Source organism: Psilocybe cubensis, chromosome 4 (assembly GCF_017499595.1).
Source record: "Psilocybe cubensis strain MGC-MH-2018 chromosome 4, whole genome shotgun sequence".
NCBI lineage: Eukaryota > Fungi > Basidiomycota > Agaricomycetes > Agaricales > Agrocybaceae > Psilocybe > Psilocybe cubensis.
In genome coordinates this window covers 2,720,471-2,744,255 of record NC_063002.1, presented here as the reverse complement: position 1 = coordinate 2,744,255, position 23,785 = coordinate 2,720,471, and the positions used below count along the sequence as shown (strand labels likewise).

At 45.5% G+C, this 23,785-nt stretch overlaps 9 protein-coding genes across 9 annotated transcripts; 6 read left to right on the top strand and 3 right to left on the bottom strand.

Annotated features, from left to right (window-relative positions):
• Positions 1–563: 563 nt before the first annotated feature.
• On the bottom strand, positions 564–1,476 carry JR316_0005109 (ADP-ribosylation factor-like protein 2; the record flags this gene model as incomplete). Its single annotated transcript, XM_047890873.1, has 5 exons — positions 564–746; positions 811–891; positions 962–1,183; positions 1,243–1,357; positions 1,412–1,476. 5 exons carry the CDS (start codon positions 1,474–1,476, stop codon positions 564–566), a joined length of 666 nt encoding a protein of 221 aa, XP_047750634.1.
• Positions 1,477–1,763: 287 nt separating this feature from the next.
• On the top strand, positions 1,764–5,733 carry JR316_0005108 (Eukaryotic translation initiation factor 5B; the record flags this gene model as incomplete). The annotated part of the gene is made up of 12 exons (XM_047890872.1): positions 1,764–1,816; positions 1,875–2,049; positions 2,104–2,365; positions 2,413–2,549; positions 2,607–3,026; positions 3,082–3,493; positions 3,547–3,953; positions 4,003–4,113; positions 4,174–4,383; positions 4,439–4,915; positions 4,966–5,392; positions 5,450–5,733. 12 exons carry the CDS (start codon positions 1,764–1,766, stop codon positions 5,731–5,733), a joined length of 3,375 nt encoding a protein of 1,124 aa, XP_047750633.1.
• Positions 5,734–5,915: 182 nt separating this feature from the next.
• On the top strand, positions 5,916–6,178 carry JR316_0005107 (Eukaryotic translation initiation factor 5B; the record flags this gene model as incomplete). The annotated part of the gene is made up of 3 exons (XM_047890871.1): positions 5,916–5,990; positions 6,044–6,103; positions 6,161–6,178. The coding sequence occupies 3 exons, from the start codon at positions 5,916–5,918 to the stop codon at positions 6,176–6,178; spliced, it is 153 nt and encodes a 50-aa protein (XP_047750632.1).
• Positions 6,179–7,288: 1,110 nt separating this feature from the next.
• On the top strand, positions 7,289–8,993 carry JR316_0005106 (putative amino-acid permease; the record flags this gene model as incomplete). Its single annotated transcript, XM_047890870.1, has 8 exons — positions 7,289–7,462; positions 7,518–7,806; positions 7,858–7,903; positions 7,954–8,025; positions 8,081–8,291; positions 8,341–8,697; positions 8,748–8,798; positions 8,850–8,993. The coding sequence occupies 8 exons, from the start codon at positions 7,289–7,291 to the stop codon at positions 8,991–8,993; spliced, it is 1,344 nt and encodes a 447-aa protein (XP_047750631.1).
• Positions 8,994–10,451: 1,458 nt separating this feature from the next.
• On the bottom strand, positions 10,452–11,344 carry JR316_0005105 (uncharacterized protein; the record flags this gene model as incomplete). The annotated part of the gene is made up of 2 exons (XM_047890869.1): positions 10,452–11,051; positions 11,102–11,344. 2 exons carry the CDS (start codon positions 11,342–11,344, stop codon positions 10,452–10,454), a joined length of 843 nt encoding a protein of 280 aa, XP_047750630.1.
• A 507-nt stretch (positions 11,345–11,851) lies between these two features.
• Positions 11,852–14,583, top strand: JR316_0005104 (Diacylglycerol lipase-beta; the record flags this gene model as incomplete). Its single annotated transcript, XM_047890868.1, has 10 exons — positions 11,852–11,953; positions 12,012–12,496; positions 12,565–13,189; positions 13,246–13,327; positions 13,384–13,653; positions 13,705–13,760; positions 13,816–13,904; positions 13,958–14,189; positions 14,243–14,475; positions 14,535–14,583. The coding sequence occupies 10 exons, from the start codon at positions 11,852–11,854 to the stop codon at positions 14,581–14,583; spliced, it is 2,223 nt and encodes a 740-aa protein (XP_047750629.1).
• Positions 14,584–15,194: 611 nt separating this feature from the next.
• Positions 15,195–17,633, top strand: JR316_0005103 (uncharacterized protein; the record flags this gene model as incomplete). The annotated part of the gene is made up of 1 exon (XM_047890867.1): positions 15,195–17,633. The coding sequence occupies one exon, from the start codon at positions 15,195–15,197 to the stop codon at positions 17,631–17,633; it is 2,439 nt and encodes an 812-aa protein (XP_047750628.1).
• A 413-nt stretch (positions 17,634–18,046) lies between these two features.
• On the top strand, positions 18,047–19,242 carry JR316_0005102 (uncharacterized protein; the record flags this gene model as incomplete). Its single annotated transcript, XM_047890866.1, has 3 exons — positions 18,047–18,694; positions 18,742–18,837; positions 18,886–19,242. 3 exons carry the CDS (start codon positions 18,047–18,049, stop codon positions 19,240–19,242), a joined length of 1,101 nt encoding a protein of 366 aa, XP_047750627.1.
• Positions 19,243–20,633: 1,391 nt separating this feature from the next.
• Positions 20,634–21,367, bottom strand: JR316_0005101 (Mitochondrial folate transporter/carrier; the record flags this gene model as incomplete). Its single annotated transcript, XM_047890865.1, has 2 exons — positions 20,634–20,855; positions 21,296–21,367. 2 exons carry the CDS (start codon positions 21,365–21,367, stop codon positions 20,634–20,636), a joined length of 294 nt encoding a protein of 97 aa, XP_047750626.1.
• Between the last annotated feature and the right edge of the window lie 2,418 nt (positions 21,368–23,785).

Sequence of the window (23,785 nt, the reverse complement as noted above, 5' to 3'; positions counted from 1 at the left end):
AGACATACCAATCGAGTTTTGCCCCCTATAACGTGTTTTAGCTTCAGACAACCTGTACATGCATCCATTCAAATATTTTGGGGTTGAGCAGGGCAAAAAGCAAAAATCGGACAACGCTCATACAGATGGTAGCGACTGGCATTGGGGCAATGAGCAAATGCGTCCCAGGATCTTAGAACGGGCATTCACATTGACGTTACAATGCTGGATAGTGATGGTGGTCAATCACACCGACTGAATCTCGGGGAAAGGCAAGGTCTGCCCGGATGCAGAGGCTCATGACCAAATCCGCCAGCCGTAGTTGAGATTGGGTTGTATTTCACAACTGGTAGTTCGCCATAGGCAAGCATAGCGAATTTACCGATACCTGTAGGAGCCACAATTTCAATTCTCAGTAATTGAATTGCCGATATGATACACAATAGTGGCAGGAAGGCATCGGCGAGAATAAACGCTGCAGTCAGAAAGCTGGTCGCAGAAAGTCTGACTGAGTAAAAATCGGAAAGGTCCTGGCTTTCAGGTTATGGTAACAGGCTTCCAGAAGTGGCACAAAACCAATAGATTCATTTAAGACTCACGGCTGAGTCTGTTTTCCTTTGAACTTCCGGATTTTTTGTACTGTAGTATAGCCTTCCGGCCACGTCATTCACAACCCAGTCTAATCCAGACACGAGGTTAGCCCCAGTTACAGCACTGCAAGGCCAAATTCTCCAACGATGTGTTGTAATGGAAGTTAAATCCAATACCTGTAATAATTCCCAGGTATTATGAGCATATAATTGGACGCACGAACGCAAGGACGGATCTTACGTCGCGGATTTCAGCATCGGTCATGGAACCTTGCAAATCCTGTTTGTTGGCAAATACGAGCAGAGAGGCGCCGGCTAAACGCTATAATTTAAAAAGTAACAGCCGAAATTGAGTAAGAAAGGGGTACTCCGCTGAATAAAAGCTTACTTACATCTTCGGTTAGCAGACTATGCAATTCATCCTTACAATCTTGCATGCGAGTTCTGTCGCCTGAATCTACCACCCACACCAATGCGTCCGTTTGCTCGAAATAATTACGCCAATAAGGCCGAAGAGTCCGTTGTCCACCAACGTCCCCTAGAAGTATAAATTTCGCTGTCAGTGGCGGAGTACCCAAAGGAAACGTGTAAACCCACAGATATTCAAAGTATAACTTCCAAGAAGGAAGGAATAGAATCAGGTTAACAAAGGCGTTGGGAATCTCAAACTTACGAACTTTCCATGGACAAATGTCTTGATATTGAAACCCAACGTGGGACTTATGCTGCTAATATCCTCTCCGTTGAGCTTTTTCAAGATGGTGGTCTTCCCCGCATTATCGAGTCCACTGGACGGATTAGGATGATCAGTAGGATCCAACTGTGTAGAAGGTGCAATTTACAGAAAAAGTAGACGCATTTCCTTTTCTTTTTGACGATTTTTCCTAATGATTGTAAGAAGACCCATTGTGGTAGCAATGAATTGCTGGATTTGAAGGCTAGGTGGTTAGGATAGAATTGAATGCAGTTCTAGGGGCCTTGATGGCGACCTCGAAGTCACGTTGCTAGCCATCCATTCTATCTGTGCTAGCCGAACGGTAGCCGAACCAATCATTTTGCCGGTACCGATTTGTTCATGTTCTGACTTATCCACAAGTTTTTGATAATTATCCCAATCGCTGACATTTGAACGATCGCAACGTCAGTCTTCAAATTGTGCAACCTCTCTTCTACCTGATTGAAAATCTATAGAATATGGCACCAAAAGGCAAGGGAAAGAAGGGAAAGAAGGGCGATGACGACTTTTGGTACGTTTTCTCAAGCCTTAGCATCGCATGTAGATAATGATCAAAATGTGGATTTTAGGGATAAGGCAGGTGAAGCAATTGCTCCCAACAACACCTCTCACGGAGATGCCGCCGATGACGATGCATTCAGCTCAAAACCAAAGAAAACAGGATTTTCCGCCTTCTCAGCAGTTGGTCTTGTGGATGATATTCCTGGGGAAGACGACGACGATGGCCCTGCGGGAGGCTTGATGGTAAGAACTTTAGGGCTCCATGTAATGCTTTCTGACTGTGTTCGCGGTTTCTAGTCATTGATGGGTTCTGGGAAAGCCAGAACCAAAGACAAGAAGAAAAAAAATAAAGTTGAAATCGATTTGGATGACCTTGAAGAGTCTCCTGCGCAGGCCGAATCTAAGAAACCGATTGAAGTCACCGCGGAAGAGCTGGCAGACGAGGAATGGGGTTCAGTAAAAGACAAGAAGAAGAAGGACAAAAAAGGGAAGGGTAAGAAGGCTAAACAACAGGACGATGAAGAGGAAGGAAAAGAAGACGAGCAAGATAGCAAGCAGAGTGCGTTCAGCTTTGTGCATTATTTTCTTGGGCACTGTTTCACCTAGTGCAATCAGTCGATACGGCGCCGACCGCTGCTACCGAAACACCTGCTTCTAAAGAGGACGATGAAGAACAAAATGAAGCAGGAACAAAAGTTTTGAGTAAGAAGGAGAAGGAAAAGCTCAAGAAAGAGAGGGAAAAGGTCTGAAATTCATATCGGTTATTTCACGAATTAACGGAACTCATCAGGTTTTCATAGGCCAAGAAGAAGGCCCAGGCAGCGGCAAAAAAGGTAGCAGAAGGAGGCGATGCTGCTCCTTCTCCACCGGCCGTTCCAGAATCTACAACTCTCGCACCTACGCAAGCTGTTGCTGGAGAAAATAATGAAGAGGACGGAGATGATGCTACTGAAGCCAAACCTGACTCTAAGAAGAAGAAGAAAAAGAAGGCCGCAAAGAAAGATGAAGAGCCGACCCCCGCACCATCCGCCACTACTAAAAAGAAAGGCGGTGCGATTGGTGCCCTGAAAGCTCTTATGGAGGAAAAGAAAAGGCTAGAGGAAGAAGCCAGGCGTATACAGGAAGAGGAAAGAAAACGAATTGAGGAGGAAGAGCGCCGTGCAGAAGAGGAGGAACGAAAGCGCGAGGAAGAAAAGCAACGCAAAAAAGACAAAGAGAAAGTATGTTTCATTCGCAGTTCGCCGTTAATCAGGGTAGTATTAATGGGATGCACAGGCCAAGCGCGAGTTAGCAAAGAAAGAGGGACGCCTACTTACAAAGAAACAACGAGAGGAGAAACAGATGGCTGAAATCCGCAAGCAAGCTCTTTTAGCTTCCGGGGTACAAATTGAGGGTTTGCAGCAAGCTTCAGGGAGCGTTCCGGCGGCAACAAAGAAGGTTGTTTATGGCAATCGCAAGAAAAAAGGGCCTGGAGCTAAGGATCAATCTCCAACTCACTCACGGCCGCGATCGCCAGAGCCTATGGTGGCCAGAGTATCTACGCCGGCGGCGGCAAAAGAAACTAATGATGCCCCAAAATCTGACTGGGAAGCAAGCTCTGACGAAGAGCCTTCGCCTCCTGTAGCTTCCAACATCAAAGACTCCTGGGATGCAACAAGTGAGGAAGAGGAAGTGGATGAGAGACCTGGTAAGTTGTAAAAGTTTTGCTTACTTGACTTCGCTGATCAATCACTGTGAAAGTAGCAGCGAAAACTGCACCCAAGGAAGTTCCCGTATCGAAAATATCTGCCCCTGCTCCAAAGACAGAAAAACCTGTCTCTGGAAAGATTGCACCATCTACAACTGTCAAAGGCCTTTCCACTAAACCGCCTGCTCCGTCTGCTAAGCCACCAGTAGAAGAATCTTCTTCAGAGGAAGACTCGGAAGACTCTGACGAGGATTCTGATTCTGACTCCGATGATTCTTCGTCTGAAGACGAGTTGACCTCTGCCCAAAGGTTGGCTGCGCAGAAGAAGGCCGAGGCAGCCGCCCGCCGTGCAAAAGCACACCAGGAAGCTTTGGCCGCTAGGAGTAAAGACAATCTACGCAGCCCTATTTGTTGTATTTTGGGTCATGTCGACACGGGTAAAACTAAATTGCTGGATAAAGTAAGAATTTGTAACTTGAAAATTTTCTGATTTTAACCCTATCTAACAGATTCGTCAAACCAACGTCCAAGAAGGCGAAGCGGGAGGTATCACGCAACAGATTGGTGCTACGTACTTCCCCGTTGATGCAATCAAGACGAAGACTGCTGTCCTCAACAGGGTATATATTATTCTTTTGTTCTTTTGTTATCGCATCTTCTTCTGAGGCCATCGGTTATAGGAAAATCAACAAGAATATAAGATTCCCGGTCTTTTGATTATTGATACACCGGGACACGAGTCGTTTACTAACTTGCGATCTCGTGGAAGTTCTTTGTGTAATATTGCCATCTTAGTTGTTGATATCATGCATGGCTTGGAAGCTCAGACGCTCGAATCTCTGCGGCTTCTGCGAGATCGCAAAACTCCATTTATAGTTGCGCTCAACAAAGTGCGTATGGAATTCCCTTGTGAACTCGAATTTCAGGTCTCATTTTATTCTTTAGATCGATCGTATTTATGGCTGGGATGCCACACCAGACGGTGCTTTCCAGGAGTCTTTGGCCAAACAGTCCCGCTCTGTGCAGCGTGAATTTGAAGATCGGGTGTCTAAAACCATATTGGCTTTTGCTGAAGAAGGTCTCAACGCTTGCCTTTACTACGAAAACAAGAACCTTGGTCGCAATGTTTCTTTGGTGCCTACCTCAGCTATCACAGGAGAAGGTGTGCCAGATATGATTATGCTCCTCGTCAATTTGACGCAACAACGTATGAGCGATCGTTTGATGTACCTCTCCGAGCTGGAGTGTACTGTCTTGGAAGTCAAGGTCATTGAAGGTCTTGGCACAACAATTGATGTAGTCCTTTCGAATGGCATCTTACGCGAAGGCGATAAAATTGTTGTCTGTGGTCTTAACGGACCTATCGTAACGCAAGTCAGGGCACTGCTGACACCGCAACCCCTGCGCGAACTTCGTATTAAAGTAAGCATGAGATATCGTAATATGGCTGATTATTCTGACCTTGGTCTCAGTCTGCGTACGTTCATCATAAAGAGGTTAAGGCAGCTCTTGGTGTCAAGATTACCGCCCCGGACTTGGAAAAGGCAATTGCTGGTTCTCGCCTGCTTGTCGTTGGGCCAGACGACGATGAGGATGAACTAAAGGAGGAAGTCATGTCTGATCTGACTACGCTCTTTGAAAACATCGACAAGTCGGGCCGCGGTGTTTGTGTACAGGCGTCCACTTTGGGTTCGCTCGAGGCTCTGCTGGATTTCTTAAAGAGCAGCAAAATCCCCGTATCTGGAATCAACATCGGTCCCGTGTTTAAACGAGATGTCATGCGCGCCTCAACCATGCTAGAAAAGGCCAAAGAACTTGCTTGTATTCTCTGCTTCGACGTTCCTATCGACAAAGAAGCTGAGCGTTTGGCCGAAGAAATGGGTATCCGTCTCTTCAAAGGTATGACTTTGTGTTTATCGCTTGGTAGCGGTACAAGCGTGCTAAAATTACAACTAGCCGATATTATCTATCACTTGTTCGACTCCTTCAAAGCATATAACGCAGAAATTACAGAAGCCAAAAGAAGAGACGCTGCTCCTCAGGCCGTTTGGCCCTGTCGTCTAAAAGTAATCGCTGCGTTTTGTAAGCGAGATCCGATCATTCTTGGAGTCGACATTCTCGATGGATCATTGCGAATTGGTACACCGTTATGTGTCGTGAAGATCGATCCTACTACCGGGAAGAAAGATATCATTGACCTTGGAAAGATGTACGCCCTTATGAAACAAATTACTGACTAATTGTTGACTTTTTTTAGTACATCGTTGGAAATCAACCACAAGACCTATGATGCAAGTGGCATTTGTTCCTCGATATTGCCTTCTGAAACCTTACAAAAAATATTCTCTAGATTGTTAAAAAATCTCAGGCTGGAGCTGGTGTTGCTGTTAAAATCGAGCATGCTGTTTATCAATCCGCAAAGATGTTCGGCCGTCACTTCGACGAAAAGGATGAAATTCTGAGTCATATCACTCGCCAAAGTATTGACGTATTGAAGGTATACTTGGCTCTATGCTTCAACGTACTCCTTATCTTACTATTTGTTTGCAGACATCTTTCAAGGCTGATGTTTCCAACGAGGAATGGCTCCTTATCCGTGGATTAAAATCTGTATGTAATTTCATGTGCAGTGTCATCTCCGTCTGTTTCTAATAATTGATTATTTAGCGCTTTGGAATCCCTTAGACTCAGGAGTGTCAGTAAGTCAGTGCGCGTTAGTGCCACTCGATCTTTAATGTAAAATCGCAAAAAATTGCCTGTTTTCGAATGTGCCTCAGATATTCCCCGCTTGTTTCATATATATATTCACATCAACTATATCACTGCCTTTATTACTTTGATCCATCCGAATGCTATCTACAATCATGTAGAACACAGGCACGGTGCCTTGTGTACCTGGCAGTGGAAGTGGGGAGCTGATTTTTTTTTTCTAGCTCCAACCGCCACACGGTCCCACGCGGTTCTTTGTGCTGACAAATAATGTTCCGTGATATAAAGGGGAGATGCTGTTTTATCCCATTTCACTCATTTCTTCCTTCTACTGCTACCGCTCTCGGCCTAAGTGCCATGTCTTCCGTTGATACAAAATTTTCCGCGTCGGCTGCAGGTCAAGAAACAGGTTCAACTCCTCCCACAAACCAGGACGAGCTTCAATTGGTAATTGTGCTAAAGACGTGCCTGGGAGATGACCTACGAGAAAGATAGCTGCTTCAACGGTAACGTTCAACTGGTGATCACTGGCATGGCTGCGGGTATCCGACTGTGATTGGTGTTGTTCTAAACTAGTAACGATATGATAAAACGCATACGTTTTGGAGCAAGACACAATCACAGGACGATTGAGATCATACCGCCTGAACCTGAACAGCGCTTATACCTGCGTAGGGAAGCCTCCTAGTGTCATCGTTCTTTTTTACCCTCTCGAAGATGTTCATGGACCACTAACATGCGGTTTTGATAGCAAAGCCTTGGATACAAACAAGTAAGTTATGTTGTCACAGTATCGAGTGCTCTTCCCCAGTTTACAATATGCACTTGCAGCAACTTCATCGTACATGGAGCATCGTCGAGAGTTTTGCTGCGAGTTTCTGTGCTTTAAACTTTATTGGGGGAGTTAGGTATGGATATATCCCTTATTAGGAAACGCTTCAGGCGCTTATCTTGCCTTCAAGATCGGCTATTTTTCTTGGTTTATCAGCGGGTGGCCCTGCTGCAATATGGTGACAGTGTTTTTTGTTTGCTACCACCCCCTTGCTTATATAGCTCAGGTCTTCTTATCTGATCACTATAGTATTTATGACAATCACAGCAGCCGTTTTGGCTGAGATATGTTCGGCACTACCACTCAGCGGGTCTATCTATATCTGGGCCGCTGAGAGTGCTGGTCCCAAATACGCTAGGTTCTTTGGGTTTACAGTTGCCTGGTGGTCTTGCACCGCCTGGATGACATTTGTTGCTGGAAATTGTCAGGTCTGCCAGCGCAATTGAAATTGGCCTTGACTCTGTGCTAAGAATTTTTTCCCAGACAACTGCCAACTATATCGTTTCCCAACTAGCTGTTTGGGACGTTGACTATCCTGGAGGTGTCGGCAACGACAACATCAAGTGGCGGTCTTTGATCTGGGTCATTTCGGAAGGACTGCTGCTACTCGCGGTTGCCATCAATTATCTCCCGCCACGGGTATACTCTCTTGTCTTCCGAGCGTCTATCTTTATCATGATGCTGGACTTTTTCCTTTGTTTGATCTGGCTTCCCATTGGGGTGTCGAAAACGTACGGTTTCCGATCTGCACATGATGTATTCCTCCAGACAGGTAATGTGGACAGACACTAACTTAGAAATCACGATCTCATAATTTGTACAGCTAACGAAACTGGTGCCCCTCCTGGTTGGAATTGGATTTTATCTTTGTGTGTGTTTTGTTTGCCTCAACTGTTCACCTTAATGACCAGTAACTTAGCCTTTTCACTGCTGGGACAATGACCGGATTTGACGCCTCTGGTCACATCGCAGAAGAAACCAAGAATGCAAGGTATTTATGCATTTTTTAATTTCGTTACAATTCAGATACTCAGCGATATAATCAGAGTCATAGCAGGAAAGGGTATTTTGTCAAGCGCCATCGCTACTGGCGTCTTGGGATTCGTAACAGCAATACTTTTCCTTTTCTGTACTCCCAGCCTCGATGTCTTCTTTGCTACCAACGCTCCTCAGCCTTTTGTTCAGCTTTACGCTGTTGCTTTGGGAAAGAGGGCCAGCATCTTCATGACTATCATTGCTGTCATTGGCCTGATCTTGGTAAATACGAGCCAGTTTTTTGTCCTTTGGTGACTTAATTTCCTTTTAGAACACCAGCATCGCCATTGTGGCAGCTTCTCGCTTGGTATTTGCAGTCGCTCGCGATGGTGTGCTTCCGATGTCGAAATGGATCGGGCAGGTCGATGAAAAAGGGCAACCTAAACATGCGGTCACGGTCATCTATCTTTTTGCAGCTACACTTCTTTGCAGCATTCTGCCTAGTCAAGTCGCGTTTACGTCGCTCGTCTCTGCTGGTGGTGTCCCAACGATTGCGGCTTACGGTTTAATTGCTCTCTTGCGATTTACCCTGACCCCGAACAGTTTTAAAACATCCTATTTCTACCTTGGCAAGTATAGAAAGTTATTCTATCTTGTAACCATTCTGTTCAATGCTTTGGTTGTATCCGTAAGTACCACATTTATTTACGCGTATTTTGCGTCTTAGTTTTCGTCTAGGTCATGCTCTCCCCTTTCTACTTCCCTGTCACTGCGGAGAACTTCAACTTCGTGGGTGTTCTCTTTGAATTATTTGATTCACATTTATGATCTTGAACGTAGGCATGTGTCATATTTGGGAGCATCACTATCTTCGCCGTCTGTTGTTGGTACTTCACACCACCAGAGAAGTGGCTCCGTCAAGAACAAATTTTGCAGGCATTGCATTCTACGGAAGATGAAGAGACTAGTGACCACCATGACTAGCTTAATACAGAAGCTGAGGTAACGGCACCAAAGCAAGTGACGCACCATTTTTGCTTGATCTTCCTTATGTAGTTAGGTTCAGTTTATGCCTTAACTCTTTGATCTATTTTATCTTGCTTGTCATTCGATTCTGTTAAGACTTAATTTAATAAGTGTTGATGCACAACAACCCAACTCAGTCTTCACCTCTCATCGCTAATAATATCAGAAAACAAATCCATGTTATAATTAACAAACATCCATCTAGTTTGTAACAACGCGTCCTGCAGTTCAGATAGTGACCCGCTCTCCGCGCGTGATAGGCAAGAGCAACGTGATGAGTCTCAACTGTCAACCATTTCGCGGAGACATTAAACTACAAACCATGATGGATGTTTCAAAATTTCGTTGATTCCTAGCAGCGCTGGATTCATCGGACATTTGAGAGGCTCGCCCGTGGCATACGGACCAACTGTAGGATTGTCTTGCCTTACGGAGACTCATATGGTTGGAAAGCTGATAAATACTGGCAATCAGCTATCATAATCCAGCCACAGTCAAACCAAGCGATCGCGTATCCTGCGATTGCTTCGGTTGTCCTGGGTGCAGTGGTATATATCTCATCTAGAGCATCATCGTGCTTCGCCAGGTGGAGAAATTGATGGCTCGTTCACGGGATCGCGTCCCTGCAAAACAAGTCGAGGCTTTTTATAGTGATCATAGATACGACACTTTGTGCAAGGAAGACGTCAGATGCGCCGCGGAATGTATTTGCGGTTCGATACAACCAACTTGCTTATATTGATTAACTTGGATTGTGTGTCAAGCCAAAAGTAGACTGGTTGATACTATTTAGAATTACTAAGTGCCGCGCATAATCTGGGAAAAGCCGAAGTTAACAATGACGGGCAAACATAGTGGTAGTAAGTTTTAGGTGGGTTTATACACGGAGGATGCGGGCCAATAACATGATGATAATGTCAACCATCGGCGGAGCGTGGTGTCAAACTGAATGATTGTTGTTCTAGTCAAATACAACTTTGATGCAACCGTCACTGCAATTAAAACTCGCTCATGTTACTGAGGATTGTATTTCTAATTACACTTGGTGTTTTGAGTAATCACAGTCGCAAAATGAGCAACGATGGGACGGAATATGAATGAAGATGATAATTCTGCCTTCGTTTAGTCGTAGAACAGACAATGGAGATGGGTTCAGCGGATTTGGGGAATTTTCGAAGTTTCAATCGACTTCTTAAATTTGAAGGTTCTCTGCATCCATGAAGGTTTGCTTTGCGGGCCGATGATATGTAAATTGTCTGATAATGACTTTCTCTGCATTTTGATTTTGATTATCTTTGCTTTACACAAGTTCCCTTTAGCAAAAAAAGGTCGGCTATATAATATATTCTCGCCCGCGGAATTTCGAGAACTGTACACAACGGAAAAGACTATTTTTGATGTGTCATACAACTCTACCTAGCAAGGATTTTTAAATTCATCCAGTGGGTCAACTTGATTGCTAGTGATGGGTTCGTTTGGCATGGCCCATCGAGCCGCTATTTCAGGTGTAGTCATAGCTATCATTTGTCTCCCGCGGCGGGCACGAAGCTCGACAGACGGAGAAACGTATGTGTGCGCTTCTGGCAGGGGGTGGATGATTTCGTATAACGAGGGTAAAGGAGGAAGGGGAGGAAGAGAGGTTTGCGATTGCGAAGTTGAACGGCGTCGGCGAGGGTTGCTGGCGACGGTTTTCTCCTCAATCGGTTTCTCAGACGCACAGCCGTTCACATCAAGGGTAGATGTAGATGATGCCCAACTGACGCGTTTGCCTTTAGTGGGACTGGACGACATGCTGGATTTGCGCATCTGGAGTGTGGTAGAAGAAGAGTCCGACGGCTTGCGTAGAGCAGGCTTAGCCGGTAGCGAGTAAGCACGGTTCCTGCCGTCCTTACGTTGCTGATAGCGCACAGGTGGAGGAGTGAATTTTTCCTCCTGCTTGCGTTTCTTGGCCTCTATTTTTTCTGCCTTCTGCTGCTTGAGACGAGCTATGCGAGCCTTTTCTTTCTCTCGCATACGCTAGCAATCAATGAGCAGTCTTCATACCGCTTGTAAGTAGCTGTGCGTACCTCTGGGTGCAGGTCGAGCCACGGAGGTGAATCTGCATATTCACCTCTGATTACAACGGTGTATATCCAAAAGCCGATAGCGGTTAACACCACACCAATCATGAATGCAAGCCCTCCAAAAACGTAGATTTTGACGGCCAATAATCCAGCAGGGGAGTAGGGTGTAGTGTCGATTATCGGAGGTGCACTAATCATAGGCACTGGGACAGGGATTGTTCCCTGTGCTCTTGCAGATATCCTCATTGTGGTCAAGGATTTATGTCAGATGTTCCAGTCGCGGAAGGAAAGTAAAAGTGAGCGAATGTTGAGCGATTGACAAGTTGGTCGACAGATTAGAATCAAGCCAGCGATCAGAGGTTAGAATGAGAAGACTTTCCAATTTTTCATGTGCGTTCTCGAACGCGGTATTCATATACAATTAGGAAAGGAGATTTAAACATGTCCTGGAGAACTGTTTCGCACACCTCGCACAAGTGTAGCCCCTTTTCACTTAGCATGGTTCTATAGGGTTTCATGCTCAACAGAAGCGCCCAAAGAACAATGGATGTTATACGTGAGGTTGATCTGTTGTTGGCCAGAAGTTGGTGGATGCATTCAAGTGAGGCAACTGATCTGCAGTCACAACAAATCAACGTTTATAACGTTTATTAACCCTAACCCATGGTGAACTCGAAATTCACGCGCCAATTGCAAGTATTTATAGCTGGCTCACCTGCGCTTCATCATCCTGCTTTCTTTCTTCAGACTTGCATGGCCAAGAACTGGGATACTTATAGCAGACAGGGCATCGATCTCGCTCATTCTGCCTCTTCCTTTGGATTTTCTGCTGCCAAGGCTGGAACTCGGTTAGGAGTAAGTTCATGTCCTTTGCGCACTGAAGCATCGAAGTCCCTCATCTATTTTTTTTCAGTTTTCTATAGCTCGAGGTCTTGCCGCAGCAACTGTCGGCCTGACCTCGACAGTTCTCGACATAGCACTGTTTGGAGGAAGTACCGTAACTCGACCAGTATTTGGATACGCCGTTTCCACCGCTCTGACTATCGCAGAGCAAATTACCCTCGCACCCATCCATCTAAGCGAATACATCACATCCACGTCTTTGTTGGCGGCACATAGCTCCATCAATGTACTAGCCGTAATTTTTCCAGGAAGTAGCGACGCATCCTTTTCATTGGCTTCTTTCATCGACCTTGTACGTCGGGAGTGGACGGTGCAGAATGCTGATGGGACTGTGCCCGGAAACCAGTATGGACTTACACAAGTTGCGCGGGCAATCGTCGGCTGGGTCTCTCTCCAAGGTGTTACCCAAGAATGGCAAGAGAAGCGCTGGTTTAAGTACTTGAGAGAAATGGATGTAAAGATTGCCCCGAAAACACATAGGACCCTGACACATAGGTACGTGCTGAGGTACTCCGTATATGCCGTAACATCACAACCCATCAGTATTCAATCGCACCCTGTAGATCATCTCGTATTCGAGTCACTTCCGATGTTATCTTCCCTGGCCAACAAGGCCCACAGATCATTGCGGCCGATATTGGGGAACCTGAGCCACGGTCGCGTGCGCAATCTGCCTTTTTGTCGAGGACCAAGTCCAATATATCTTTAAATCGTCATCGACCCTCGCGTGCGGGCATGCCGGTCGACATATCGCCTTTGGCGCCGAGCAATGAAGACCTCAAAGCCACAATGAGGCGCCTTTCCAAGATGGTTCTAGCTGGGTACGGTGGTGCTAGCTTACTGTTCTTTGGTGTTTCTACCAGTTATTTCGGGGGTAGCAATGAAACCAAACGTTCTACTTCGCCACCGTCAACATCGTTATCAGCTTCAATGGCGCGAGAAAAGAAGCTGGAGGAAACGCAACTGGCAAACGCCGTGGATGCAGCTGAGGCTGAAGCTGCGGGTGATGGGGATGTTCCCGAGGCGTTGGGGAGTGCGCAAATCTTTTTGCAATATTCGTGGTGGGATGTTTTGCTCGGCAAGCACGATCAAGAAATTTTTGAACAGTCAACGTCTCATTCACATACGGCCAAGGACAAGGAGGCTGCGCACATGAGGTCGAAGAAGAACACAATGAAGGCCACAGCAGTGATTATCATCGTCTTTATTTCGAAATCGTTTTTTGATAACTTGTGTTGATCTAGGTCTTCGGCAAAGAGCACTTAATGCCTCGGTTTTGGGTTTTAACGGATCATGGCCGCGGACAAGTTGTTCTTGTCATCAGAGGTTTCTATTTTTAAATAGCCGCCATATAACTCCAGGTTTTGATCGTGTTTAATTAGGAACCATGTCGCTAAACGAGATTGCTGTTGATCTGACTTGCGAACCCGATGTTTTCCAGCCCGCGACTACGCCGTCGTCTTCGGACATCGACGAAAATCCCGTGCCTGGTCAATTTGTGTTCCCAGAAATCTCGGAGAAAGAGGAAAGCTCTTCCGACCACAAGTATCATGTTCATGGCGGCATGTTGAGGTTGGCTAAAGCCATGGGCGACGTCGGCAAACCCGTCCATCAAGCTGTGTTACAGGCTCTCTATAACAACCCGGAATATGGTTTGTGCCATTTCTCCTCTGCACCGAGGAATTATCTTATCACGCCTTTAGATCTCGTGCTCTGTGGTCATAGCTTAGGTGCAGGCGTTGCCGCTATCTTAGGAATGGTATGTCTTTTGTGTCAAACTCTGAGCCTAATTCCCAATTACGAATTTTTCATAGATCTGGGCCGATCCAAAGACCTGCTTGACTGTTCGATCAAGTGGTCTTCCCATTGGAAGACGGGTCTCCGTGTATGCTTTCGCACCACCGTATGTTTTACTCACTCTAGCTATCGACACTTTTTATTCATCATAGGTGATAGTGCACTAACGGATGCCGCTCTTTCGCGATTATCCGACAAGCTTATTGTATCTCTTGTCTATTCCCATGATATCGTTTCGCGTCTTTCTTTGGGTTCCGTCCGGGACCTAAAAAATGCGGCGATGTGGTTATGTGAAGCTGAGTCTGGAAACGCGGTCGAAGGGTGGTCTGCTGTCACCGCGCGCGCGAAGAAAATAAAGAATGGTGAAGGATCGCAAGACGATATGGATTGGGTATGTTTTTGTTTTATCTTTGGAATGTTCAGCAAGATTTACCGTGGAGTTAGCTTGTTTCAGTACGTAAAACTTTGGAAGCCAACATGCAAAACGCGGATATGTATCCTCCAGGACGTGTTTTATGGGCTATGCGGGAAGGGGATCTTCACCCATCGCACCAGTTACAACAAATTTCAGAAGATAAGGGCGCCGCCCGGACGGACAAAGGCAAACTCCGTCTCTTCGAAGTCCTTGATGTAGAGAAAGTTTTCTCCCAGATTGTTTTTGCGCGAGACATGTTAACGTTAGTATCCATGCGTCCATCTGACATATTTTGCTGATTACATTCTTCAAATCGTTTAGTGCTCACATGCCTCACCAATATGATCGCGTTCTCCACGATTTGCTTTAAACAATTACAGATGAACATTCAATGATGGAATTTAAACCAACCGTTTCCCCTATTCACCCTGCGTCAAATCAATAACGAATACTTACTTGTACTATGACGAGATCGTGACCAACAATACATTCACATAATTTACAAATAACAGTGCTACTTCTAATATAATACTGGCATTCATGTAATAATCAATATAATCAAAGCAACACAAAAGCAACATTGCTTTTTCGATCACCCAAAAATTTTTAAATATGCCTGAAAACATTGTAATCGAGGCTGAAAAACACTTGGAAAATATCAAGATAAATTGCCTCCCAACTTTCCGTGCAAAGCACGGTATTTTTCCAGGAGAGGGTGATCATCTCGGTGGCGCCAGCCTAGACGCGACTTGGACGCGACGCCGCGTCGAATATAACTGATATAGTGTTCGTCACGTGGACTAACAACTACCGTCTACGCCACATCGGTCTGCCCGGAACAGCCCGCGCATGATACTTTTTCACCACGAGCAGTGTCCACAGGCTATATACTGAGGTCCCTTCCCTAAACGCCTGGTTTGTCTTTTCATTGAACATCAGATATATTCCTCATTCATTCTTATTAGTTATGCATAAATTCATATGCAGCACACCTTGCAAAAATTAGCAGGGCTCGCGTTTAGAGGGGTCGTTCGACCATGGCCTTCAACACCCCGGAACATAATTCCAAGGGCGCGCCCTATAATACCCCCAATCCGTCACCAATTTCAAGCCATTTCTACCGCATTATCTTCTCGGAACGCTCCATCGCCACTTTCTTCTGACGAGGCCAACCCGGAACACCGTGCAGAATCGGGACCATCCTCTGATATCCCATTGACCCTTGCTGCACAGGGACGTGCTGCTGCGTTTGCCATCCGTCAATTACTTCACGAGAAGAACGTCGCCGACGCGTATGTTATCATCAATTCTATTCGGTATGCAGATTTACCAAAAACTGCGGACAAGTTTTTCGGCAGCTTCACATCCATGAAGGAATTTGATTCAATCGCCCTCGCTTTTTCACCTGGCGTATCTCCTCGCCTTCCTTGTCACACCCTTCTTCATGGTTTGTTACGCTTAGGGATGGCTGATAAGGCCTCAAAGCTTGCCAGTGATATGGTCTCCTCTGGAATACGAGTGCAATGCCGTACGATAGAAGCGATATATTCGGGGCTTATTCATGCCTCTCAGACGCAGTCAGCTTTAAAAGAACTGCCCTCTCGTGAAGAATTGGAAAGTCCCGGCATCCTCCACTTGGATCCTTCTAAGGCGCTTGACAAGCGTACCGGCTTTGCAATTCGCCTTTTAGGGCTGGTTCGACAGTCAAGGCAACGTCGCTCTAGCAGAATGTTCAAGCTTCTCATAACTCTATGCGTTATCAATGGGGAAATCATTCTTGCATCCCTCCTTTTTGGTGTCCTTATCAGGGATTGTCAGGCTCGCCATGCTCAGGCGAACGAAGCTCTGGAAACCCCTAAGCCAACTTATGCCCACGTCGCAGATATTTGCCATTTGGCCGACGATTATCTAGCGAATCCTCCGACATCATATGGTGCAAAGCTCCAATATCAGGCCGGACTCCAAGCTCTTGCAAATTTAGCCAATTTTCTTGACCAACAACTCATCCAAATGCCTAACATCGCACGTCTCCTATCTTCTCTCTGTCATTGTCCTCGTGGACCCGATGAAGTCTGGGTAACCGGCGTCGATGGAAATATTATACGAGTGCAGGCATATTCATACATTAACGGTGTACTCGACAAATTAATCGATTCATTGTCGAAAGTGAGGAAAAAATATCCCATTATCTTGGATAGCGATAGTTGCCATTCATTATTGGGGTATTCATTGAACAACCGATATTCCATCCCACTGGCCGCCAAAGTCTGGCGCTATATGCTACTCATGCGATTCACCGAAAGCAATTTCACGCACGCTATTCTTGATCGAGCTGGGGAGGTTCTAGATCTCACCCAACTACGTACATTGGATAATCCAATTACAGTTAACGATCTAAAACAAATTAAACACACAGGAGATAACTATATATTGGACGCCTACCTCCGCCGCCTTATTGCTGAGGGACGTCATGGCACTATCATAGCGGCTCTTCCTTCCCTCCTTCCCGGCTTCGATAAGATAACTTGCAGAAGCCTCCGATTGGGCTTTACCAGATCGCCATGTCATACATCTGATTATGGGCCAGTGGTTTTCGGTGCTCTCCTCACTTGCCTTGTCCAAGCTAAGCAGTTCAAGAAGGCGGAAAAATTATTTTTATGGATTCGTGTCGCAGAATCGCACAGTTGGCAGCCAGACGAGAACGGTGTAGTCACACCATGGTGCATACCAATCCATATATATACGAATATGATACACCTTTATGAAAGTATGGAGGTATGGGAAAAAAAACATGGAAGGCGGGTGAAAGCGCTTCAAAGACTTCGACATCAAAGCAATGTGGTGGAAGTAGACGGAACGATATTCAAGATGAAAAACGAACCTGACCGAATGACGCCTTCGCCCCGTGAATGTGCCATGGACATATACCGTATGGTAAAGGACGCTGCACCAGCCATCGAACGAAAATTATCACAATTGGACCAACTCGGTTTACAGGCGAAAATCGAAAAACGGCATTTGGATATTCCACGTCCAGACATACCATTCTTTAATGCAATTTTGAAGTTTGCTCGCCGACCATTCAAGGGCAAACCCCAATCCGTTTACTATTATCATCGCCAATTTCGGCAGACTCTTGACACTTACCTCGCGACCGGACGTTTGCGTCGTGCACCACTGCCAGTACTCTTGGAGATTGCTCAAGATCTTGTTGAAGCGGGTATTCCCATACCTCTATTATATCGAACTTGCCTCATTGGGAGGATACCAACCGAAAAATTCGGCAACGCCGACGATATCTGGCCTGGGATTGTCACTATACCCTACGACAAATGGAGAGCCAAGGGAAAAAGGAACTTACGCCTTCAGCAGCACTTGGCAACAGCAGAGTTTTCGCCGGCCAACATATTAACATATTGATATGCTTGTTATCGTATGTTAGCGTTCAGTAATCGTCCCTTGGATCAAAAGTAAAAGGCACAGAGAAGCTCATTTAGCAGCTTTAGCGTTTACCGCTCTACATCGCTGGCCTTTACCGTATCCAATTGCGTCCCTCTATATGATCCCTCACGGCTACAACCAGAAGAGTTTCGCTGTGTGAGTATTAAAGTAGAGATAAATAGCACCACCACGTGTCATAACAATCATACCACAGTACTAAAGTCAATTGGTGACCCGCGTTGACTGGAGAGATCGACAGTGATATGATCGTCAGCCACATCTGACAAATCTCAAGGATAGCTTAAACCACCTTCCATCTTTCGATTTTCTTCACCGTCATCTTTTGTTCATCACCATTGAGTACCAATACCCCAAAATTTCCCATTTTTTCAATGGCGATCCTTGGCTTAAAAGTTTCCATCCACCCTCGGGGGGATGCACAGACTGATCACTCACATGCGTCTACTGTCCTACCAGAGTCAGTTGTTGTCAACCTCTTTCCCCCTAAGCCCTACTGGGGTATGCGACTGGACTTGATATACGTCTGGCTTGTTGCTCTTGTTGCTGTATTAACGATTGTCGCGATTGAGCGGTATGCGACTGCGCTCCCTTTTAGCATATCGACTGCAGGCAAAACTGTGTGTTCTTACGCACATTCTTGTTTTAACAAGCCTCCCCTCATTCCGTTGGGTGGGTCTTGCTCAGGGAGCATCGAACTTAATGCTGGCGAGAAACCTATTCCCCAGCCCAGACCCGGGCCCCCTATCGCCGCTGAACTAGTTGATTCAAGTGGAGGACAGTCCGTTATGTCAAACATTTATGCCAATCGCGCTATGGAACCGGACAGCCTTCCTACTGCCGACTTTCATACTGAAATCCCGCAGGACTGTACAGAGGATTTTGCTTTTAGAATCTTTCAACAAGGAGCAAGGACTCCGTGTTCCGGGTTATTGCTTGTTATAACACTGGTTTTTCTCGGGTATCTCGGGGGAATTCTTGTTGTACGGTTATCCCGAAAGTTGCTCCGTAACATTATCGAGGTGAATAATGTCTCACTCCTCTGAAGATTGAGATCTGATTGTTTTAGGCTTCGTTGGACAACAGCACCTGTGAAGAAATACAGAATATTGTTCCTGGAACTCTTTTGGATGGGGTACCGTCTGATCAATTTCTGCGCAACGCTGTAGGCTTTTCCAATTTATGTATACCCTCCGATTACTAATAATCTCAGTCGCATCCTTTAGAATGTGTCTTTCTCACCCCATCTGGCCCATGCACCATTGACCCTCGTTCCATACGACAGATCACTGTGCAAGAGGAGGAACAAACATTCGGTCTTCCATCAGAAGCCCTCGGATCGCGTGGTAGTCCTGAAATTACTTCTCTACCTTCTTGCTTTACTAGTATTCCTCGACCTGGACGCCCTAAAAGCTCCCTCAAAGTCACCTTTTCTGAGGATCATGAAGTCCTTATTTTACCTCCGAATACTGTAACTCGGGATCGAAACCTTCGCCGACGCCTTAGTCGACGTGTTATGGCTGCTGCTGGCAGTGTCACTGATGTTACGCCAATCGCCAAACGACAATAACTTGTGAATCATTTTTCCTATGTGGGATTCAGGGGTGAATATGGGCGCCACCACCCCGTGGTTTACCATTATGATTCTAACTGTATGGAATAGATATCGAGCGTTTTCTACATCATTCCGATTTTCTTACGTTTACGTCGTTTAGCTTCATCGATGTAAAGTCGCCGTGCTGACGAGCGTTTCATTCTGCTCTCCAATACTACTATGACTCTGGAGGTGCGAACACAAACCGTTCAGAGATCGAATAAAGTTATCCTTGAATTTTTTCTTTCCTTCGCATAACTTTAGAAGCTGTCCTAGTCTCGTTTATTCACTTACATAGTAAATGGATCAATTCTATTACTCAGTACCGACACAACTGCCTTTATTTTTCTCAGCTTCGCTCCTTGAGTCTTTGAGTCTTCAAAGTCTCCTTGGTTCCGAAGTTCTTTTTGATAAATTGAAGTTGAGGTTAGCCGTCCGGTGGTATGGAATTAAGCGCCAGTCTCATACGAATCGCAAGTTGAGCAAATTTGAACATTGAGTTTAGTACGTACCCTACTACTAGTAGTTCTTTTGGCATCAGCCTCCCAATATTATGACCACACGCTGTAACCAAACAATGGATGTATTTTTATTTTGCGTTTTTATTTTACAAACCACTTCAAAGTTCAAACTATCATGATCTGTCTCATTCCGCTCTCTCAATCTGGGACGGACTAACGCCTCTGTCGAAAATAGTGACAACACGCATCTCGTTTACATTCAGCTTCTTGAAGGTAAGACACTGTTTACATTATCTATGGATCTTGAATACCCCAAACCCATTATGATTGAAAAATTGTCGGCATAATGCCTCTAAGCTTGAGGGCACTCCCAAAGTGTCCAGTCCCTCTTCCGGCCAGCCTTCCAACTCGTTTTGACGCGGGGGGCATACGGCTGTAGGAGTGGGCGCTATCATTGCGATGACGGCCTAATGAAGTTATAGTTACACTGATATTTCTCTTTGATTACCGTGTTGTAATAATTGTAATCATTGCTGATGACTGCTTTTTTGAAGGTGCTTTCGATCAAGGATTATGTATCAAGGTGTGCGGGGGTTTTCTATTCTTTAGGACAGTACAAATTTAAGTAGTACACCTCTACAAATTTAAGATTGCCTTCATATAAACGCTACGAGGAAGGTATGCGATTCTGTGTATATCAGATATGTAGATGTTGGTTAGATAGTCTATGTAACGTTGAAGCAGTAGAAGGGCGGCAAATATCTATAAGAGTACATATATGCATTAGAATTATAGAAGCAAAGCAAAAAGAAGGGATGTTGTATGATACTTCTTGAACCCGCATAATGCGCAATCAACCATGCGCATTATACAAGAAACTCCATTCGAGCCAGCGTGCGCAGTTGTCTACACGTCATTGAGCAGCTGGGCTCTGCGTTCACGCTCCTTCGCCGTGGTTCGCAACAACCAAGCGATATTTTCATACACAACAAAAGTTATGCCTGTCCCAGGGAGCACACGAACGAGGTTCGTTCCTAACCCTCGAAAAAATCCACGAGTGCCTTCAAGCGCCCACGTGCGTTTGATGGTGGCAGGTATCGTTGGAAACATGGCAGCTTGCGCGTCGTTCTAGAACAGATGAATGCGAGGTTGATAGCGTCATGGGCAAAACACGGGTGTTAGCAAAAGAAAATGAGAAGATAATCAGGATACACATAAAAGGGGTAGAACAGGTGCGGCGAGAAGAAAAATAAATAACTCAAACATAAGTTTATTATGTCCTAGAGATTTCACTAGGGCAATTTGCATACAAAAAAAAAGAAAAGCATGGTATAGAGACATAATAGAAGGATAACCGATCAAATAATGCATGACGACATGAGCAACCTTTGCACCCATAAAGGACTTCAATCATAAATCGACATGCTGTCAGCCAACGGGAACCAGACTTGCGGGAAGTCCCAGAACGAAATGGAAGGCGGAATAAAAAGAGTAAGATGGAAATGGGATAAAAAAGGGGCAATATTGCGGAAGGAAGACTAGACCGAAAGTAACGAAATTCCACTAACCTGTATGCGGGACCTCACAACCTGATATGGGTAGGTGACCGAAAGAGCTGCAAGCTTGCTCGTAATTGACATCACGGTGTAGGAAAAATTGGACTATAGTCATAGCATCAGCAATTGATACAATTGATAGAGAAAAGCGAGGCGAAAAACTGGATTGATTCCATCCCCAAATGTATATCGTGGCCCAACATAGCAGTTCAATCCAGATGACAAAAAATCACGTACTAGCTTATCACTTTCCCGACTGTAAGGTATTCCCGCGCGCTCGTGCTGCCTTCGTTTCCTTTCAAAGCCCCATGCCTTCATTTTTTCGTATACGACGAACTGTATCGCGCCATTAGACACTCCAACGAGAGCCAACGATGTGCCCCGAAATAAACCTAAAGGCCCTTCCTTCCGGACTATGGTGGTAAGGCCATCTGATAGCACGGGACGTCAGTTTCCAATATATGGATAGTAGAAGAGCAACAAGAAGGATGAACAAATGGGAATAAACCGTCACTGATAAAAACGACATGGTTTGCTGATGTGGAATCTAAGGACCTCAGTCCAATTCGCACTACACCACGTGCTTCATCCTTTAGCCTTTAATAAGAGTCTAGCTCCTTAGTATAAGAAAGCAAGTACATGCTTGACACCGATGCCGCGCGAATAAGAGGTGTGACATAGGCATTACGGGAAGCACACATCAAAAGAATACGAAAAAGTAGATGACGTTTTAGCTTCCGGTGACTTGGCCAAAATTTATGATCAACTCCGAATCATCCCAGCATCTGCTCGCCAAAAAAGAAGAAAATTTAAAATGGAAAGCGACATACCCCATAAACCACGGTACGCATGCTGTGAACTAGCTTCAGTGGTGAACATACGAACACGAACTAGCCATAATGGATTTGTCATAATGGCAGTAACAGCACCTGAGCAAAGAACCAAAATTTTGGTTAGAAATTTGGATGAACCAAACCGGACACATATGAAAGTGCGAACTCGCTTGAGCAGAACATAGAAGATACTCTGGAGCAGAAAGGGGCTTTGTGATGTCCCCTCCAGATGCCCGTTTCTTCAACATGTTATAGCTATGTGCACATGATGGTGAGCAGTCCGAAAAGACGGCAAATATTGACCCACAAAAGAAAGTAAAGGCCCCAACTAGATGCATTCCCGGCAATATTGGGTACCAGACCACGGTACAGGCCTCGCCATCCTTGTGTTTGCTGTATATCCTTCAGAGATACCCAGATATGCTTTCCTAAAGACGATGATGGATTTTTTGTGGCAACCTGCAGCTTTATTTTGAGAAGATCAAGAGGGTTCATGCAAAGCGTTGTGACGATGCCTGCCCCAAGGCCCGCCGCGGCATGATCCTGGACACTTTGTTAGTGATTGAAAGGGACAAAAGGCACTTTTACTAACCAGAGCTGTAGTCGGGAAGAAGCTAGGCGGTTGGGGTGCGATGCCCATTCCTGGGCGCAGTGGTTAGGATTCGCAAGACGACAACAGAACGAGTGTGCTGGTGGACACGGCGAAAGGCTGAAGGGTAAGATGCCTGATCACGTGTTTGACCGTGCCCCGCGTAGACTGGCGTACTGCACCACATCAATCTCCAGCTCAGAGTTCGTCTGTCTGTAGTCTACAATTACTTACTGTGAGAGCCATGCACTCATTTGCTCTCCAGAAAGTCCAGTCACGCCGGACTCTCGCCCATGCACGTTGTTTGAAGCTCAGAGTGGAAGCCATCAGTTCCTAGCTACAGAACATAGAGAGAATTGAACCCGACCTCATCGTCCCTTGCAAATTTGCATTCTTCGGTTGGGTACCTGTTTACACCTAATTGCATGCACCGTATACACAATTTCCGTTTGTTGTACGGAGCGATGTCCCTCAACCTGTTCAAATTCAATCTGAAATTGTCAATGTCTTGGCTCAGTGCGCGGTTTGGAAAACACTGCCAGACAAAAGAAGACCAATGCCCGGTAATAGCCACTGCACAAAACTGCCTCGCAACTATCATTCGCATACACATGTTCATGTTATAGATCAAGGTAGGCTTATAATTGTGTATATTCCTGGTATGCTGGGTGAGTAATGGGAGCCAGTTCGAACATTTACTCTCCATTTCAAATTATATACAATTGCAGAGGATATTTCACATACAGTACTATGTGTAGAGTCCCTGTCGAATCAGGCCATGGTATACATTTCTTCGTGAGTCTGGGCAACTTGAGTGGTGTCGATTGTAAATTGTAAAAGGGGTTCCACCTTGAAGGTATGGGGCCTAAGCCTCAATTTCGCATAATTACTGACCTCAACACAGTGCCACAAAAAGCCAAGGGGCGACTGACTGCACTTTTTGAAAGACTTTCTTCCAGCGAGTCAATGGGACCACAAAGGACCCACAAAGGATTGCAAAACCATAAATCGTACAGCCGTTTTTCGCCAGCTAGTTTGCAAACAATAAATGATGGTGATCAGGTGAGAAGGTCCATGGAC